The sequence below is a fragment of the Cajanus cajan genome, chromosome 10 (genome assembly GCF_000230855.2).
Source record: "Cajanus cajan strain Asha chromosome 10, NIPB_CcT2T_4, whole genome shotgun sequence".
NCBI classification, from domain to species: Eukaryota; Viridiplantae; Streptophyta; class Magnoliopsida; order Fabales; family Fabaceae; genus Cajanus; species Cajanus cajan.
The window spans coordinates 13,404,126-13,425,274 of NC_138526.1; the positions used below are offsets into that span (position 1 = coordinate 13,404,126).

The 21,149-nt window shown below is 33.6% G+C and overlaps 1 protein-coding gene across 1 annotated transcript; it reads right to left on the reverse strand.

The window, feature by feature from the left end:
• Positions 1–503: 503 nt before the first annotated feature.
• On the reverse strand, positions 504–2,439 carry LOC109788233 (uncharacterized). The gene is made up of 2 exons (XM_083064660.1): positions 2,341–2,439; positions 504–1,244 (listed from the first exon to the last, which is right to left on the reverse strand). The coding sequence occupies exons 1-2, from the start codon at positions 2,437–2,439 to the stop codon at positions 504–506; spliced, it is 840 nt and encodes a 279-aa protein (XP_082920786.1).
• Between the last annotated feature and the right edge of the window lie 18,710 nt (positions 2,440–21,149).

Genomic DNA, 21,149 nt, shown 5'->3' on the forward strand with positions numbered 1-21,149 from the left:
CGATGATGATGTTGTACAACGTATTGGCCTCAACGAGGAGGTATCTGACCATGATTTTCCTTGAGTTAGGAGGTGTCCAAAAGGTTGTCAGCAGTATAGGACGTTAGAAACGTCGGCCAGTATAGGACGTTAGCCGAGCTTCCTTGGTCGATCAACGTCTTGTGGACTTCCCAATTGGCGACTTTCACGACGATGACCATGGGATCATCCTGGTTTGGACAGATGCCAGTGTAGTCGTCGTCGGTGAAGGTCATTGGTGGTGTGTTGTGGTGCAGGGCCGAGGTGGCAGAATGGACATTATTGATGCTGCACTAGTGTCTTTTGCGCGCCGATCTACTAGAGCCTCCCCTTGCAAAGCCACCTGCAATTGTATTGATGACTCCACGTAGGGGAGCCGTTTCTGTGTCATGACTTACCTCGGCATGCACTGCGCTGCCGGTGTTCTGTTGAGACCTGGAGGGTTGGTCTGTTCGAGTCCCTGAACCTCGGCTGCGTCCTCTTCCTCATCCGTGGTAGCCTCCTTTGTGAGATTGTTGTCGTTGGACGTATTGCCCGAGGTGCCCTCCTTGAACGAGTTCCTCAATGCGGTCCCTGAGTGTGCGACATTCCTCGATTGTCTGACCATAGTTTCTATAGTATCGGCAATGTTTTGATTTATCTGCACTATTGGGACTGTGGCCAGGCGGTGGCAGAGTGACCAGATTATTGTTGCTGGCCTCCTCTAGGATGTGTACTCGGGGCGCATTCAGGGGGGTATAGAAGTCATACCTCCCTCCTTTGTTTGCCCTAGCAGCCTTCTTGAATTGGCTGTCGTTGGTGACTTTCATCTTATCCTTGTGGCCGTGGTCCAGCTTCGCCTGTGATTTTCCACGAACTTGGTCGCGAAAAGCAGAGTGTTCTTCCATCTGAATGTACCCTACAGCTCGGGCACGGAGTTCTTCCATATCTGGGGGAGGTCGCCGACACAGACTATCGACGAAAGGTCCTGGCTTGAGCGCCATGAGCATGGCGTGTAGGGCAACCTCGGGGTTTAGGTTTCGGATTTTAACCGAGATGCTAGCAAAGTGCTTCATGAACACCCTTAATGTCTCGTCGTCGCCCTGTTTAAGGCTGGCCAAGGCGGCAGATGTGATGTGATGAGGTCGACTCGTTGCGTACTGCGACGTGAATCGCCTTACCAAAGTGTCGAAGTTATCAACTGATCCTACCGGCAATTGAGTATACCAGGCAAGTGCTTGATGGAACTACTTGGAGAAGATTGATGAATCTTCAAGTGCTCTATTCCAAGACCTTTAAACTCTTGAGGTTGACCACGAATTTGGATGAGGAACTTCTTTGAAGAAGCTTCAATGGAGAAGAATCACCAAGGAGGTTCGGTTACTCCATGAAAGAGTGATGAAACTTGTTGAACAAGCTAAAAGGTTGGAAACCTTTGAGAGAAACTTAGAGAGAAAGTTTCTCCGCGAAATTTAGGACTTTAAGAGGAGAGAATTTGAGTCAAATTCTGATTTCATATCTCAAAAAGTGAAGTACAACGAGCAATTTAGAAATATATAAGGAGAGGTAGCTTATAGAGGAAGCTAACCTTAACCATGGTTCACTAGGAACCATGGTAAGGTGTAGCTAACCATCCATGGTTTCTAAAACTTGTAGGAGAAGCTAACCTTGACCATGGTTCACTTAAGAACCATGGTAAGGTCAGCCAAACCTACTAAGGTTTAGAAGCTTGGAAGGAAAGCTTCAAATCTTGTAAGAGAAGCTAGAAATTTCGGCCAAGAATAAAAGGAAATGAGCTAGGCGGGCAAGGCTCAAAAATGCTCCATGATTTATTTCAAAAATATTTGATTTGGTTTAGTTAGGTTCATCATATGATGATGAGACCTAGCTAAATCAAATCTATGAAAAATTAGGAGCAAAATGAGTCTAATATGCAAAATTTTGCGTAGGCCCAGTTCTGGCCCAATTACTAGTCACACCCTCAAGCATTGCTAAATGCCACCCCTTTTTCCCTACTGAAAAAATATAAAATGAATGTATCAACAAAGGAGGTTAAATGGAGTTAAACTCTCCAAGTAACCTACCCTAAAATCAATATACAATCACTAGTTAAAAGCAAGTAAAGTGCCTCACAAATACAAAGGCAAAAATAAGCCTATACAAAGAGACTACTATATGTACAAACATATGAAAGGTCTTTAATATCATCCCATTCCCTTGGTTCTTTTAAGATATCACCTCTTGGATTCCTTGGCCTTGGCCATAGTCTATTAGTGCTACTCCCTTGAGAGAGGTCAGAAAAACCTTACACAGAATAACATCCTCGTTAGTGTATAGGTTTACTTGTGTGACGTACAGATCGACGTGCACATCTGGGTCAGTAGTGTCATCGTAACGGTCGATGTTGAGAGGCTTCCATCCAAAAGGAAGGGGCGTCTCCATGATGCCGTCAACAAAATGATGGCGACGGATGCTTGCCCTATGTCCTGGACCCTGGGCAAGCGCATTGCTGACTTCATGGTCTGACCTATTCGTCGGTACGTGTGACCGATGTATAGTAAACTTGTGGTTCGGTGCCCTGGGTGCAGTCGGTGGCTAGGAAATTGAGTGCCCCTCTTCCTCATTTTGATTGCTCGGTTGAGGGGGCTGATCAGAGGGGTGCCGAGGAAGCTGGGCACCGATGCGCTCATTGTCAGTGCGCAGCGCTGCTAGGTCAGCCTCGTGCTTGGCACGAATGTTCTCCAGGTCGACGGCGTGTTGCTACCGCATTTGATCGACCTGCTCGATCAGCCTCCTCAATGCTGCTTCACCTTCTATTCTGGTTGCGCGATCTAGGTCGTCTGTTGCTCTTCTACTATGGCTTCGGGTGAAAACCATAAGCGTGGCCGATAAGAGATGTCTTGATCGGCCCCACGGTGGGTGCCAAATGTTCTTACTGCAGATCGGTCGTAAGGAACGATCTGCTGGGCAAGATTGGTGAGCCTCCTTCACTGGGTACGCTTGATGTTCCAAGGCGGGGATGGTACCTGCAAAAGAGACTTCGATGTTAAAGTTAGTGTTTGTGGGTGTATGGGTCTCGTATAAGTAATGCACGTACCTTAGTGTGAATTAGGGTTTATCTGGGCCTTGGGCCTAAGATCAGTTGTGACCTGTTCAGATAGTGGGCCTTATCTTGGCCGATGTTGCATAGCGCGTGTCTGATGTCAATCTGCACTGTGATGCCGAGCTCGAGCTCGGCTTCGCGGTACGGATAGTACAAATAATAATAATAATAAAATAAAAGTTTTGGAGAGTAGGGTCAGAGCATTAATTGTTGTGTGAAAACCTGTGTGGAGGAAGACAACAATGTTGTTGAAGAAAAACTACTACGAGAATTGCGCAGCTGGCTGCAAGGCACATTGACTCAAAAGGGGAAATAACTATATTGGTATATATGTTGGTAGGTGAAATAACTAGAAAAGCATATAAATGACTTGAAACGATAAAAGATAGCAGAATTTAAAGAAGAAAAGCTGTAAATTCAATATAATTAATTTAAAGATAAATTGGAAAAGCAAATTGAAAGAAGGAAAATACGTGTTTGATTGATTTGATCCTTTTTATGTGGTTTGACACATTTATTTACAAAATTCAAAATGGGAACATAAGTCGTGTTTTGACAGCTTACAATCACTAACTAGTATTATGTTCGATCGTCTCAATTATTTGATTTTGATTTCTGATAGTTTCTCACGTTGGTGCACACCGTAGATCCAATTCTTTAGGAAGTATCTATGAAATGATAGGGTTTTAATTTTAAAATTGTTCTTACCGGAGATTTGTGGTAGAGGTGATCCGCTGGGTAAGATCGGTGAGCCTCCTTCGCTGGTACGTTAGATGCTCCAAGATGGGGGTGGTACCTGCAAAAGAGACTCCGATGCTAAAGTTAGGGTTTGCGGGAGTATTAGTCTCGTATAAGTAATGCACGTACCTTATTACGAATTAGGGTTTTTCTGGGCTTTGGGCCCGAGATCAGTTATGACCTATTTGGGTGACGTGCTGACGTCATACAGCGCGTGTCCGAGGTCGTCCTGCGCTGTGATGTCGAGCTTGGAGCTCGGCTTCGTGGTACGGATAGTACAAAAACTCTTTGGAAGTATGATTCCTAATTTTTTGGCATCCAACTTTAACATTTTTACTTATCAAGACGTTTTAACAAAATTTCAAACTTGCATTATCTACTCACACTACTAGAATTTATCTTATTACATGCAATTTTTCCTGCGATTTTTTCATAAAAATTCGCAGGAAACGTTGTTCCTGCAAATTTTTTTGCGAAATTTTATCTGCACGTAATACCTTCGTGGATAATATTTTTTTGCGAATTTTAAAATTCGCAGGAAATTTTCCTGCGAAATTTCTTGCGAAAAAAACTTTCCTGCAAAAAAAAATTTGCAGGAAAGTTTCTTGCAAAAAAAATTTTGCAGGAAAGTTTCCTGCGAATTTTTTCGCAAGAAATTTTGCAAGAATATTTTTTACGAAAAAAAATAAAGATGTTACTATAAATTCTATCAATAATTTTTCAACTTTCAAATGCTCATAATGAATTCATCCGAAGCATTTGTTTCCATGCCTCCAACATGTGATACATAATCTTTTAAATTCTAAGTTTGTAGATTATAAGTCTAACACTCAACCATACAAATCAACTTGTAAGGTAAGTGTTGCCCCAACTTATATACTCTTTAATTGCTTTATTTTCAATTGATGTGGGACTTGAAGTTTTTTAAAATATTAAACTTATAAATTTAAATTTTTTTTATTTTTCCTGCGGATTAAAATTTGCAGGAAAATCCGCAGGAAAAATTACCTGCAAAATTTTTCTACCATTTAGTAAACATTACTTGCAAATTTATTTTTGCAAGAAAATCTGCAAGAAACAACATAAAATTCTTACAATATTTTCTGCAAATTTTTACCATAGAAAAAAATTTCTATGATTATTAAAATTGTAGCAAAATTTGTAAGAAATATATGTAAATTATTTTTTACAAATAAATTCGCAAAAATTTCTGCAAATATTTTTTTTGCAGGAAATTCGCAAAAAATTTCCGCGAATATTTTTTTGCAAGAAAATTTGCAAAAAACTTCTACGAATATTTTTTTGCAGGAAAATTTGCAAAAAAAAAATGAAACTTTTTCTAGTAGTGTCAGTATATCTTTAACTACCTATATGGACGGACAAAATTCGGATATCTTATCCATTGAAGCTCTCCTAGATCACTTGTAAACTTGGATTCAAGCTCTCCTAAACTTAAAGACGCTCACACAAACCCAACACTTCTTTGTGATAAGATGAGCATTGTTTCCCTTTCTCATAATTGAGTTCTAATTTATTCTTTATTTGTGAGAAAGTTTCCTACAAACTTCGTGTTGTTCATGTTTCTACCATAGATCATTGTGTTGACATTCTCACTGAAGTTTTATCTCCTCTTAGGTTTCATGCTCTTCGACCCAAGTTTTGAGCAGTATATTTATGCGCTAAGAATTGAAATATATACATTAATTAAGCTTGTAGGGAGTATTAGAATAGATCAGTATACTCTACTTTATAATGTCCCAATTTTTAAAGATAAAAAATAAATAAATTAGAATAAAAGAAATATTTTATGTAATAAAATAAAACAAAGAAAGGTTAAAGAGAAGATTTTGGGTTGGTCTCTAAGCTCAACCTGAAAACTAATTGAAAGAAAAAAAAAAGGAAAGAGATTCGGTTATTGTGCGTGTCTTCTAAAACCCTGAAAACCCATAGGAGGACACCCAGAAGAGACCACCAAAAAAGGCATGAATTAGTGACCAAAGTTACATGAAGCGCGTTGTTGTGCAAGATCGCTATTCCAAGTAAGGGGAATTAAATGGTCAAATTTTTTGGACATATATGAGGGATAAGGGTAGATGAGCGATCCCTAAGCCCTATAGATTGTTGAATTTGATCTATATGATTGCTTATGTTTGAATTAATGATTTATCCTCTTATATTATATGAATTCAAGTTTTTATTAATATTGGATTGAGTTGTTAGTATAAATTATTGTATTTGTAGATTAGGATATATTATGTGTAAACTCGAGAAGTTTAATGGATTGAATGAATTGCATAATTTAATGATATATTATTATTATTTGAGGTAAGATAATCTAATTGAACTATTGAATGATGAGTTGAAATAATTGATGTTTGTATGAAAGTTTGAGGAAAGGATAACTATTTAAATAATTATTTTGTACATTTTAAAGGATAATTGAAGAGTTGATAGGAGGTACTAAGACTATGAATTGGAGAAGTAATTGATTAATAATGTTGTGAAAATTGTATGTAATAATGTTGTTTGAAGAATCTATCTTGAGAAGTAATGAATATTGTAATGATATATATATATATATATATATATATATATATATATATATAGTAATAGGTAATGATGTGTAAGATTATGAAATATGTTGTACTAACATCTATGATGATGTATAGAGAGTTATGTTAAAATACCATTAAATGACTATGATGGATTGTGTGATGAAGTTCGATAGGCTAGTATGTTGACGTTGTTTGAGGAGTTATTTTAAAATATTATTATATTGATGTGTTGAATGGTTGAGATGTGATAATATGTATTGTGATGGATATGATGAGGATGAAGATGTTATGATGCATATTATGATGAGTGTTTTAATGAGATGAGATGAACAAGTCCAGTGTTGTGGACTAACACTCGAGAAGATGAGTTATGCATATTGTGTGGTTGTGATGTATGTATAAGTCCATACATTCATGTTTTGTTTCACAGGATAGTGCGAGTCTATGCAAGTAGGATACATATGTCATCTACTTGTGCCCTAGGAGGTATTATGGTGGGGAAACATCTAATCGAGGAGATGAGTTATGTATATTGTATGGTTGTGATGTATGTATCGAGTCCATGCATTCATGTTTTGTTTCGCGAGATAATGTGAGTTTATGCAGGTGGGATATCATAGGTCATCTACCTAAGCCCTAAGAAGTATTATGGTGGGAAAGCCTCTAACGTGAACAAGAGACTATCATGACCAACAGTAATACTTTGATAATACCTTAATAGACATCTCCTAGTTGAGGTGGTTTTTGGGATCATTATTAATGGATGGCCCCTACACTATTTGATGGGATGGTCTCATTCCATTAATCCTGTTATTATATATTATTAATGATGAGAAAGAGATTAGTACCACATGCATATAAAGTTAGGAGCATACATTACACGAGTCCTAATTATGATTGAGATGTATTGTATGACTTACTAAGTGTGAATGATGAATGAATGTGTGGAAATGATTATAGTAATTGTATGGAAGGATGTTTATATGTGTGTGATACATTATTGATGTTATAGTTGTTTGTGTCTACCTTTGTACCTTATATATTTTGTGTGCAAATGAGATGTATTCTAACTCCCTACGTTTCTATATTTGTATGGACTGAACACCACTTGCAAAACTAGTATATGTACAAGAAGATGAGTTTAATAGATGCATAAAAAGGTCAGTCCTATTTTAATTAGCTAGTGTGACATTAGAGAAGTGTTTTAGTTAGGGATTGTGGCATTGTTGGAATTTGAATTGGATTATGTTTATCATTATTTTAATAAAGAGGTGTTTAGTTTTGTTTCAAATAATATTTTATGTTTTTCTCCTTTAAGATAATGATAAATAAAGCTTTGTGAACCCTTTTACAAATTATTGAAAAGAAAAGTATTATCATTCATATTGCTTTAGTCCATAATTTTTTTATGTTATAATTATTTATTTAATTATTTGAGATAGAAAAATATCACATATTTTATACATATAACACTAGTACAAAAGAGACATTTTACGTCTGTTATTTTGGATCTTTTACGTCCGAAAAAAGTCTAATGTCAAAGCGGGAGACGTAAATTTACGTCGGATATCCTTCACGTCTGACGTAAAATGGTTGACAGACAAACAAAAAAATAACCTCAATTCGTGAACACGTCCAAAAAATACCCTAATGTTTTAATTCAATTAGAGAGATAGGGCCAGAATAAAAAAATGGGTCTTGTCGCTGTGCACCGTGAACGAAAAACATCCAAAGGTCTCGCATCGCTGTCGCCGAAAACCGCTGGAGAGGAAAATAGTGTCAAAACACTCGCGTGCAGGAATAAAACATTTTTACATAGAAAGATCAACACACGCATGAAAGCACTAACTTTTATCCGTGAAAACGCCTAAATGCTACAACCTAGTCGGAGAGATAGGTTCAGAATCAAAAATGGGTCTCGCCGCCGTTGTCGTCGCGACTCACAGTAACCGAAAAATACCCAAAGGTTTCATACTACCGTTGTCAGAAATCACTAGAGGAAAACAATGTAAAAACACTTGTGCGCACGAAGAAGACGAAGGCACTAGAAGAATAAAACAACTTTTTTATGTCAGGTCAAAAGGGATCCGACGTAAAAAGTGAAATCTACGTCGGACTGTACTTCATATCAAACGTAGATTTTAATTTTTACGTCGGACCCCCTTTGATCCGACGTAAAAAAGTTTAGATTAATTACAAAAATGTCATCACATATTTTTTACATTAAATATTTTTATAACCGACAAAAAAAACACTGACATAAAAGACTAATTTTTCACTAGTGTAATTTCTTTTCGTTATATAACAATAGTATGGTCGGCCTCATACTTAATGCGGTTGTCATCTCTAACTAACCTAGCATTAGTCAGAGTCAAGTGTTTCTGATTATTGAACTATATTGTAATTCAGCTTTAAGTTTAATACATTTTACAAATTACATGATAAGGATCAGAACCCCTAAGTCAGGTTATTGCTTATTTTTATACAACGAATGATTTCTATATTGGCAAATGCTCATATTTATGAGAAAAATAAGTGGTTCATTAAAATATTTAATATTATATGAGTGATAAATTATTTGATGGTTTGAGATCAGTACGCTTTTAATTGATTTTTATATATATGATAATAAATAATACAAATCAATTAATTATTTCTTGTAAATTAAAAAAATACTTACATATTATATAAAAGATTGATTAAAATCATACTAATTCAAAGCTATATACTTTATAATTTTTATATTGAATACTTAAAAGAGTCGTGTCACGTTTTAATAAAAAAAAAATTAAATAACTTATTATGTGTTTTACTGCTCACCATATTATATGATCTTATTATCAATATTATTTGATTTCACTTTATTTTCTCTTTTTCCCTTCAAATACTAGAAAAATAATCCAAAAATGTAAATAATATATTATAAAAGAGAAATTAATTTATAAATAATTTTTTTAATTAAAATTTATTTTGGCTCTCCCTCTGCCACCACACACACGCACACAATCATTTAGAACATGCACCAGTTGCAGTTTAGATTTAATCCTTAATTCCTTACAAAATTAATTAGGGTCATAACAGTAAAATCAGCTTTTTTTTCTTCCTAATATTTTATTTTTATTCAAATTAAAGTAAATTTATAAATTTATTTTTCATCAACTTTTCTTAGAGCACCTCCAACGGAGGGTGTTTGAAGGTTTCTTATTGTTAAGCACCGTTCCTTATAACAAACCCCCGTTGGACTTGTCCTACATGGCAGCTGGATTTCTTAAATTTTTTTGTGAATTGCTTGTACAAACAACAACCCTTAGCACTGACAAAAACAATTTCATTGGTTAAAATTTATCTACGTGGACCACATTTATGAAAAAGAAAAACAGAAAAAACCATTTTCACGTCCTTCACGTCCTGTTCGTTCGTCCGGGAGGTTTGGCAACGCCGGCCCGTGTCGCCAGTGGCCGTTCGAGCGTCACCGGCCAAACCCCTCCGCCCCCCGTGCGCGGCAACCGGCCAAACCCCTCCGCCCCCGTGCGTGGCAAAAGCCACCGCCCCCGTGCGCGACCCCTCCGCCCCGCGCGCCAGAAGCCACCGCCCCCCTTGCGCGACCGCCAGAAGCCACCGCCAACAGTGCGCGACCCCTCCACTCCCCGTGCGGGGCAGAAGCCACCGCCCCCGTGCGCCACCCCTCCGCCCCGCGCGCCAGAAGCCATCGACCCTGTGCACGACCTCCAGAACCCCACCGCCCCCCGTGCACGACCGCCAGCAGCCACCGTCCTCCATGCACGACCCCGTGAAGAAAGAGTGAAGGGAGAGTGAGTGACGGGAGAGTGTAGAGAGTGAGTGACGGGAGAGTGAGTGAAAGGAGAGTGAGGGAGGGAGAGTGAGTGACGGGAGAGTGAGGGAGGGAGAGTGCAGAGAATGAAAAGAGAGTGAGAGACTTTCATAAACGAAAATAAGAAAAAAGAGACGTTGGAGAGACGTTGAAAGCCGTTGGAGAGACGTTAAAGAGCCGTTGGACATTTATGTATAAATTGATGTCCAATTTTCAATTCATTTCCACTCTATTTTTCACATTCAGTAGTTCATTTGCACTCTATTTTTCACATTGTGTAGTTCATTTGCAGTCTATTATTCGGTTAATTTGCATTTCATTATCCAAGTTTACAATTTATTTCAAAAAATTACTATTCACGTTTATTATTTACGTTTACTATTGGCATCCAAAAAAAATTATTGTTTTTTGTTCATTTGTAATTTTTTTTTATATTCTACCACATGGATCCCAATCAATTTAATTTTCAAAGTTATTTTAACTTTTTACAAAACCAACCACTACCTCCAATCCCTTCCGATGAAAATTCTCAAAATCCTCAATTTTTTACATACCCACCACCACCACCACATTCAACCAATGATAATTCTCCAAATCCCCATTTTTTTATGTATCCACCACCACCACCACCACCAAAAAGTTGAGGTACTTATAAGCAACTCTCATTAGAGCAAAAATTATAAAAATATAGTATGAGTTGCTTATGAGTGATGTAGCACAGTGAGACTCATTTAAAGTGGTTAGGAGTTGCTTATAAGCAACTCCCATTATAATTATCTCAAACCAAATATCTCTAGTCCTCTGAAAATGGTACAACATTAAATATGTCTTTCTCAAACAAAAAAAAAATCTGATTCAACTTATTTTGGAAAGCAATAAGCTCACGTAGTTGTCTAGTTGACCCGTTTTGGTATGCATGCCAACTCATTTACGATTCTACATATTATTATGTAGTTAGGTGTCGTCGTAACGTAACACCCTAGGTTCGTACAACTATTACATTATAATAAAATTAAAGTTGACAGCAGAGTATGATTACGACACGTGCTCAAGTCACTCAAATTCAATTCTTTCTATATTCAAATTCAAATAATTTCAAATATATATGATCACGGCATTTTGACCATTATAAATTAAAAAAAATTAAAATTTCTAAATTATTAAAAAAAAACTATTTATCAAAATAAATAATTTTGGACACGTAAGAGTGAGAGGACATAAAAACATCAAATTGTTTGACGTTTTTGGTACATTGTTCATGAAAACGTCAAATTGTTTGACGTTTTTGGTACACTATTCATGCAGGAATCATGCAGTACGAAAATGTTTGCATGGAAAGCATCACACAGGGTGACGTTTTTCCACTGTTCATGTTGCACCCCTTTAGAAGAATCAGTTCAGTTTTTTTAGAGGAATCAGAATCTGGACAGAAAAATATTTGAAAGGAATGCGTTAGTATCAGTGACGTTTTGTGTTGTTTTTTTTTACCGAACAGAAAATATCACTGATACTGACGTTTTCTATTATTTTTGAACAGAAAACAGCTGTTATTTTTCTTCATGAACAGAAAACAGTGTCACCTTGTCACTCAGAATGACGTTTTCCACAAATTGTCACCCACCCTGACGTTTTCTTCTGCCTATGATCACCGTCAGATAAAAAGCAGCTTTATCATGAAAACTTTTTTTAACCCTAGAGCAAATATTTTAATCTAGTACCAACTTTTTTTTTTTTTCATCTTTTGTGTGATCAAATTTATAAATTAAAAAATATTACTTTATGTTCTACATTATTTAAGAGTATAATATGTATGACCCACATATTTTTTTTACCTTAATAATTCAAAACTGTACATGTTAAGACTTTCTTTTCATCTAAGTACACAAATTTGTAGTTAATTTTATAATAAGAGAAATGAAAATTTTAAAAATTGCTAAAATCCTATATAATACGTTTTCAATCAAGTTTATTGATTTAGTAATTGGAAGATCTATTTAAGAATACAAGTCATGATAAATTGATTTAGTACTTTTAAATTTGATTTTAGTCTATATTAAAATAATATTAATAAATAAAAGTTACATATCGTAAGTATTTGATTGTCAGTTTTAAAACATGATGTAAGCCATTTTCTTGATAGTCCTAAATCACATAACCTCTAATTAAATTTGATATATTATTACTTTTATTCTTTTATAATAGTCGTTTAAATTATTTTAAATAATAAATAATTTGATTTATAAAATTGTTAATATTTTTTTCTTACTTTATTTGCCCCTTACTATTTTGTGGCTATGCTAGATTCACGCAATTTCCTTTCACTACTAGCTATAAGATGTATAGAAGGACCTATTCACATTGTTACTATTTACGATAGCGACAATAATTTGTTTTGTTGTTTGATTTTTTTTTTTCTATAATAATGAATGAAATTATTTGTTATCGGTATAATAATAATAATAATAATATTAAAAGCGATTTTATATTACATAAATTGAGAAGTATATAAATTTTCTTTTTTTTAAGAATAATTTTGATATTTTCTATTATACCATCTTTCATTTTTTTATTATAATAATGTATATTAATTATATGGATAAATTAATTAAAAAATACAAAAAAAAATGTAAAAAAATTATAATTAATAATATAATAATTAATATTATCTTAAAATCTAAAAAATAGTAAATAAATAAAAACAAACATATACTTAAAATTCTAACAAATAAAAAGGAAGAGAATGTAATCATAAACACGTAATAATTTCTCCTTCTAGTCCCATGTATATAACCCATCAAATTAAATGCATGGTCTCTGTCTCGCGGTTTCTTGACGCCCCACGTACACAACATTTTCTGTTCCTCACAAATACATGTTCATTTCCCTTTCCACGTAAACCTTCTATCATGTGACTGCTTATCTTAATTACCACTCTACCATATTCTTTTTTTATTTTATATATCTATGTTGCATTGATAATATATATTTCTACAATTTTTGTCCATTTATGTAGTTTAATTAATGTTTCACCGCTTCAATTTGTGTCATATTCATCCCACACCTTTTTCAATTTATCTGTACAATATTTTTGAATACAAGTGTCACCTTCTGGATCATATATACTTTTCATTTTCCACCTAAAAAAAATCTCAAAGGATATCAATATATATATCTTAAAGTGTAAAATATGAAATGCTTAACATGCTATGCATTTGGCAAAGACACAGAATAAAACTAAAATTAAAGTTCTTGATATATGTTGATGATAAGAATTGGTCGGATAAATCCAATAACATAATAAAAGTGTTTGGGACGGAGGACATATAGAATAGAGATACTAGTTGAGTTCCACAAGTTAAATATAAGTTTTCATGATATATGAGTCATGTAATATTTCTTCAATACTCTAATTACTTGGAACGTTCGCATTTTCTCTTTATTCATTTTTGTTTTTCTTATATATACACTTTATAAAGCATGCAACCTTCATTTTCTATATCATATACTTCTTTTAAATTTTGAATTTATATCCCAAGGATAAATGTTTTAGTATTGAAAAAAAAATTTCTTACGTTTGTATACAAAACATTAATCAAAATAAATAGCATAACATATTTTCATAATAACATTATTTTAGTTTATAAAGAAATAGATAGTCATGAATTACATAGATGAAACTGTAAATTTATTATGATATTTATATATTATTTTAATACATGAGTAAAACAAATTCGACCGCGCGATGTCGTGCGTTACTGGTCTTGTAAGTTTTCTGTTTCTCTACGTTTTTTTTTTTTTTTTAATTTCTTCTCATTCAGTGGACTGAGCTAACCATGTGAATTTTTATTACGCAAAAAAAGTACAATCTTTTTTTTTTTTTCCTTCGGAAGCACCTACGTAAGTTGCTGTTTGTTTTCTTCTTCTTTTTGTTGCAAAATAAATAAAAAACAGAAAAGAAAGGAATTTGGCAGAAATACGAGATATGGATTTACCGTTTAATAATAGGAACAAAAGATATTAGTTTTAAATTTTAAAAGATAAAAGTTAAAGAATTTCTTTTGATAGAACTGAAATCAAAATTTATCCATTTAAAAATAAACATATTCAATCATTCAATTTATAACTGCACCTATATAATGCATACAATAGTTCATGATAGTTCTAATTAAATTAATTAGACAGCTGATTGTCATTTCCTTCCGGCATCCTCCTTTAAGTATTTGATTTGAGATACATCGTTGAGATTGTTTAATTTGGATTTTGACATGCGATACCCAGCTAATTTATCGATTTTTTTTTCTATTATTTTCTTCAAAATGTTTAATTTATATAAGACTTAGTTTTAACTTGTACCTGAAAAACTTTAATTTAATTTTTTTCTATTTTTCTCGTAAAAATTTTATAAAAGAATTAATCTATCTATATCATGTGTCGTGTATTTATGAATTTTAAAATTTACACAAGATCTTGATTGTTCTTCAATGGAGTGGAGGGGAGAGTTTCGATTATTGGGGGTACGTAGCATGCAATTGTGTGGTCCAGCTTTGATTATTTTTCTTACCCCTTCTACCAAGTAAAATGCCTTGTCTTTGACTTATCATTTTGATTGTCCATTTTAGGTTGGTTATTTTGTTTCTTCTGTTAGGTGTTGCATAAAATAAAATAAAATAAAAAGGATTTGAAGAGAAGGGTCATAGCATTAATTGTTGTGTGAAAACCTGTATGGAGAAGGACAATAATGTTGTTGAAGAAAAATTACTACGAGAATTGCCCAGTTAGCTGCAAGGTACATCGACTCAAAAGGGGAAATAACTATGTTGGTATATATTTGTAGGTGAAATTACTAGAAAAGCGTATAAATGACTCGAAACGATAAAAGATAGCAGAATTTAAAGAAGAAAAGCTTTAAATTCGGTATAATTAATTTAAAGATAAATTTTAAAAGAAAATTGAAAGAAAGATGATATATCTTTAATTGATCTTTTTCATGTGGTTTGACACACATATTTATATTACAAAATTCAAATTATTAACATAAGTAATGTGTTGGTAACTTACTGTCACTAACTAGTGTAATATTTAATCGTCTCAATTATTTGACTTTGATTTCCAATAGTTTCGCACGTTGGTGCACACCCCCAGATCCAATTCTTTAGGAAGTATCTATGAAATATTAGGGTTTTAATTTTAAAACCCCCCTTAATCGTTGGAAACATGAGATTACTAATTTTTCGACCTCCTACTTCGGCATTTTTACTTATGATCATGACATTTTAACAAAATTTCAAATTCTGCATTATCTAGTAACTATATTGTCTACTCGATATATCTTTAACCGCTAATATTGACAGACAAGATTTGGATATTATCCTTTTGACTAACAAACTATCGACTAACAATTTAGCTAACTTACATCATTACAACTCACTTATCATAAAATCATTTAGTTCTTATAAATTCCCTTCATTTTGCCTTTTTAAAATACAATCTCTACTATATATAGCTTGCACATCCAATTTACTTTAACCACTTGAGTTACCATCTCCTTCTTACTTATCGATCACTTACCCTTCTGTTCAAAAAGAAATCGTACACCATCATGTCAAGTGATAACACAATTCCCAATCTCTACCCGATGAATATGGGGATAGGTCGGATAATGCATCATTGTCTTCCAAGTTACATTCCATCTTTTCCAACGATTATGAGACTACCACTATTCTTGAAGGTTTCAAGAATCCTTTGTATCATTCTTAGTCTCTACCCTCTAGTTCTGTATGTAATTGGATAACACATGTTCTTACTACCTGCTATAGCATTTTGGAGTATGGTCATTACATACCATTATAAGGGATTGATAACTATTGTATCCATAAAAAGTGTTGCATACGTTAGAGTGAACTTCAATAAAAGGAAACAATTTGCAAATCTCCTCACATAGAGGTATTACATGTGAAACTTAACACTAAACCAAAAGACATAAAACATAAGTCTAGATAAGTAAATAAAACGAAAAACAACTAACACCAAATCCTACTCATGAAAAACTATTAAAAACAAGAAATCACAACTTTGATGTCACATCCTATCAAAGCTCGACACCCAACATAAGGCTTAAGCTTCATCATCTACATGATGATCCTCACTTGTATACATACACAAGAACACCACATTAGTACAAAAGACCCTTTTTATGTCGGGTATTTAAAGCCATTTACGTCGGAAAAGCATCAGACGTCATTACAGGAGACGTAAAATTTACGTCGGGGGTCAAAAACCGACGTAAATTTACGTCAGACATACCCAGGTCCGACGTAAAAAATCGTAAAAATTTAAATAAAAAAAAAAAGAAAAACGAATGCAGCAGAACGGCCCGTTCTGCTTGGAGAACGACCCGTACTGCTTGGAGAATGGGCCATTCTCCAAGCAGAACGGCCCGTTCTGCTTCCCAGAAATCGCTTTTCTTCTGGGTTTTCCTCCCATAAATCGCTTTTCTTCCCAGAATCGCTTCTCTTCTCTGTTCTCCTCAGGCTTGGCTTCAGCCACTGGTTGTTCCTACTCAAAATATATAAAGAAACACACATAATAAGTTCAAAATACACATTTAGTCGTATGAACGCAAACTACTTGTTTTTGTCGTATGAACGGAGACTGAATGATAGAAAAATTATAAGGAAGGAAGGACCGAAGGAGTAGGAGGCGGAGGGATTTACACAAAGCGCGGGAGAAAGAATTTTTGAAATCTCCAGCTAGTACGTAAAGCTTGTTTTAAAGGAGAGATGCGGCTTATTTACGTCGGCCCTAAAAGGGTCCGACGTAAATTTTAACATCTACGTCGGACACATTGTATAACCGACGTAGATGTTAAAATTTACGTCGGTCCTTTAAAGGTCCGACGTGAAAAAGTCATAAAAATTACGATACATGCCACCGCGTTTTTATTACGTCGAGTGTTTGTATTTCCGACGTAAAATGGGTGATGTAATAGCTCTATTTTGCACTAGTGCCAACAAAAGAAGATGGGCGCGAGAAACATGTCACTTTGTCTACTAATGTAAGATATATGGTCAGGTAGTCTCACACAACAAGATATCACATATACACAAAAAGATACACAAATCAATATATAAACAATTACATAGTCAAGTAGTACACAATTCATCATAGATAAAAATAATACTCTAATTAATTTCACTCAACTGAAAACCATCATGTTCGCATTAATGAAAATGGACACAGACTTACTATACTATATGCTAGTGGCACTAGTAAAATATTTCAACCTATTAAGTCAAAAGACAACCTAAATCCCTCATTTTTTTATAACTTTTATTAATAACAAATATTACATCTTTAAGTATGAAAACGCTTTCAAAAAGTCGTTGTTTCAAACTTTTTAAGGCGAAGTCTATAACATGAAGCAAATCAGATGAAACATACAAATTGTTCTTAATGACCATTATTTATTGTGACTAACATTTTTAAATTTTCAAATGAATGTTTTATAGCTTAGTGGATCAAAAGTCGTTATCTTGAAACTCACATTCTGTTAAAAGTGTATAAAAGCATGAAGAACATTAGAACAAAGGACAAAGATCTTGAATTTCACGGAAAAGGCACTGAAAAAGGATAGCATCCTCATTGCACATTGACTTTGCTTCATGTTGTTCCCATTTTGCTACTTTGATAAGTAGCTTGATCTATCAAAGACAAGGAGTTGATCTATCAAAGATAAGGAGTAGATCTACGAAATATTACCTAAGGAATTTTTTTCGTAGATAACCCACGAAAGTTGTTATCTCTAGAAAATTTCATAGGTAACGTTACCTACAGAATTTTTCGTAGATAACCCACGAAAGGTGTTATCTACGAAATTTTCCGTAGGTAAAGTTACTTACGGAATTTTTCATAGATAACCCACGAAAGTTGTTAACTATGGAATTTTCCGTAGGTAATTCCGTAGATAACCCACGAATAATAATAATAATAAGTTTCGTGGATTATCTATGGAAAATTTTGTAGGAAACGTTACCTACAGAATTTTCCGTAGATAACCCACGAAAGTTGTTAACTACGGAATTCTCCATAGATAACGTTACCTACGGAATTTTCTATAGATAACCCACGAATAATAATAATAATAATAATAATGTTTCGTGGGTTATCTACGGATAATTCCGTAGATAACGTTACCTACGGATTTTCTGTAGATAACTCACGAAAGTTGTTATCTATGGAATTTTTCGTAAATAATGTTACCTACGAAATTTTTCATTGATAACCCACGAATAATAATAATAATAATAATAATAAGTTTCGTGGGTTATCTACAGAAAATTTCGTAGGTAACGTTTCCTACGAAATTTTTCGTAAATAACCCACGAATAATAATAATAATAATAACAATAATAATAATAATAATAATAATAATAATAATAATAGTATAAGTATGAGATTGTATAGTTGAGGATGACTTAAATGAATTAATTTGTGCTACTTATACTGATAACATGCATTTGCTTTTCGATAGCTTATCTCATCAGAACTCCACAGTTAAGCGTGCTTAACTTGGAGTAATATAGGGATGAGTGAACTTTTGGGGAAGTTTCCCAGAAAATGTGCAGTAAGGACAAAACACGTTGAAAAGTGAAGTGTCATGAAATAACATCCTTGAGAGGCCAAATATGAGGATTGTTACATTAATAAATTTATTAAAATTAAAAAAAATTTCAAAAGTTATCTACGGATAAAATCCGTAGATAACAACTTTTGTGGTTTATCTACAAAAAATTTCGTAGGTAACGTTATCTATGGAAAATTTCGTAGGTAACGTTACCTACAAAAAATTTCGTAGGTAACGTTATCTACGAAAAATTCCATAGATAACGTTCCGCAGATGACGTTACCTACGGAATTTTCTGTAGATAACGTTATCTATGACATTATTACTTACGGATTTTTTCCCGTAGATAATTGATAGTTACCTACAGATTTTCATGATTATCTATGAAAATTTACGCAGGTAATGCTGATTTTTCTTGTAGTGTATATATTATGGTTATAATTGATTGGGTTATCTGAATGATTTTAAAATGAATTAGTGTGTTGGGAATGATTGTTGCCTATAATGATTAGGATTGAATGTTTGAAACTTAAATGTGGTGTATGTCTGTTTAGTGTTCTTCTTATGTTTCATATGTACTATACATGAATGAGATGTATCCTCACTCCCTTTGTGTTGTGTGTGTTTAGGATGATTGTCATTTGCAGACTTAGACAAGGTATAAATGAAAGAGCTTAATGGATATGAAGCTTAATGTTTCACTAGTTATTCTAAGGTTTTGCTCTCATAGTGTGACATCTAGGTTTGAGAGTTAATGTTTCCCTTAGTTTAATATAGTCTATTCATTTTATTTCTTTTGTCTTATTAAACCTTATGTGACAGACCAATTGTGCCTTACATTGATTATTTTAAGAGTTTAATTATATTTTAATTTAAGTTTTATTTTATGAAGGTTTTGTGAACCTTTTTACCGAAACAATCAAGTTTAAGTGTTTCTTTAATATAAAAAAATGTTTTTATAAAAGTGCTTACTATAGATTTTGGGATAGAAGGGTCTCACAAGCTTAATGATACATTAATAAACTAACAATTACATGTTTTCTCATACAAGAGTAATTATTTCTTATTAAGTTAATTTATTTTATCCTTAGTGTTCTCATAGGAACAACAAGCACTCAAATATTTACGATTACATAAATTAACACAAAATTGAACATCCATAAGTATCAACCATAGCAATTCAAGTGCATATAAGAAGAGCATGAAACATCAATTTGCATATTACACAACAAAATTGTAATTTCTCCCTCGTGGCATACAAGCACATTCAACAAGATTGGGATCAATCTCACTACCTCTAGATATCTCACATTATAGATTGAGATTACTCACTCCTCCCTCACCTTGATGAACAATTGTAAATGAATGCAAGTTTCCAGGGTGATCACCATCTTGATCTCTAGGAAATTCTTCAAAACATAAAGATAAGAAATCATAAGTGCAAAAACAAAAAGCGAAAATCGTCTAGCTCATAAAAAGTGTTCCTTTCTTTATTTTCTTTTTTAAAAAAATAAAATATAATTAAATAACTCATGACATAAAACAAATTTTCCAACATACATTTAATTAATAAAAATACATATAATTAATAAAACAACTTAATTATTTCTTAGAATATCCCATTAATTAATTAAAGGCTTTTATTAATTTATTTAGAAAACTTAGAATCTTACACATAAAGCAAAACATAACCATTAAACAAAATTTATAACACAAGGCTTAACCAGTTAATAGAAGTAAATATGCTTAACCACCTAAAAGATAAAAACAAAACAATAATAAAATTTCTCCACCATAAAGCAAAAGTAATAAAGCTTAACTATTAAGAGTAGAAGTCAAACATAATGCTTAAATGTAACGACCCGCCATGGCCATCACACTACAAACAAAATTACACCCTACTGAAATATATATATATATATATATATATATATATAATAGTATAATAAAATATTTACAACACAAGTTACTAATCAAGCAACCAACATCAACCAGTTATATACAATAAAATATGCTACTACAAGGTAGCCTACAAAAAAATATCCATCTCCAGGCACCTCCTGTGGCCTCTAGCAGCTATCTCCAGTCTATCCCTGCCCTGCTCCCATCAATGTATGATCATCGCAATCCAAACCACATGGAAACATGAAAGGGTAAGCTAGAGACAATAAACAACTCATAATAATTTAATATGCAACATAACAACTATACATTTAAACATCATTTCAACTTTAAACAACACAATCAACTCAACAGCTTATTAGCTCAACTAATAATTTACAACTTAATCATCATAAAATA

Excerpts from the sequence above, each read along its gene's own strand:
- LOC109788233 (XM_083064660.1), bottom strand. The coding sequence starts at position 2,439 with ATGGAGACGCCCCTTCCTTTTGGATGGAAGCCTCTCAACATCGACCGT. Across the intron at positions 1,245-2,340 it reads TCGATCTGTACGTCACACAA|TTCCATCAAGCACTTGCCTG; the intron begins GTAAACCTATAC and ends TTCTCCAAGTAG.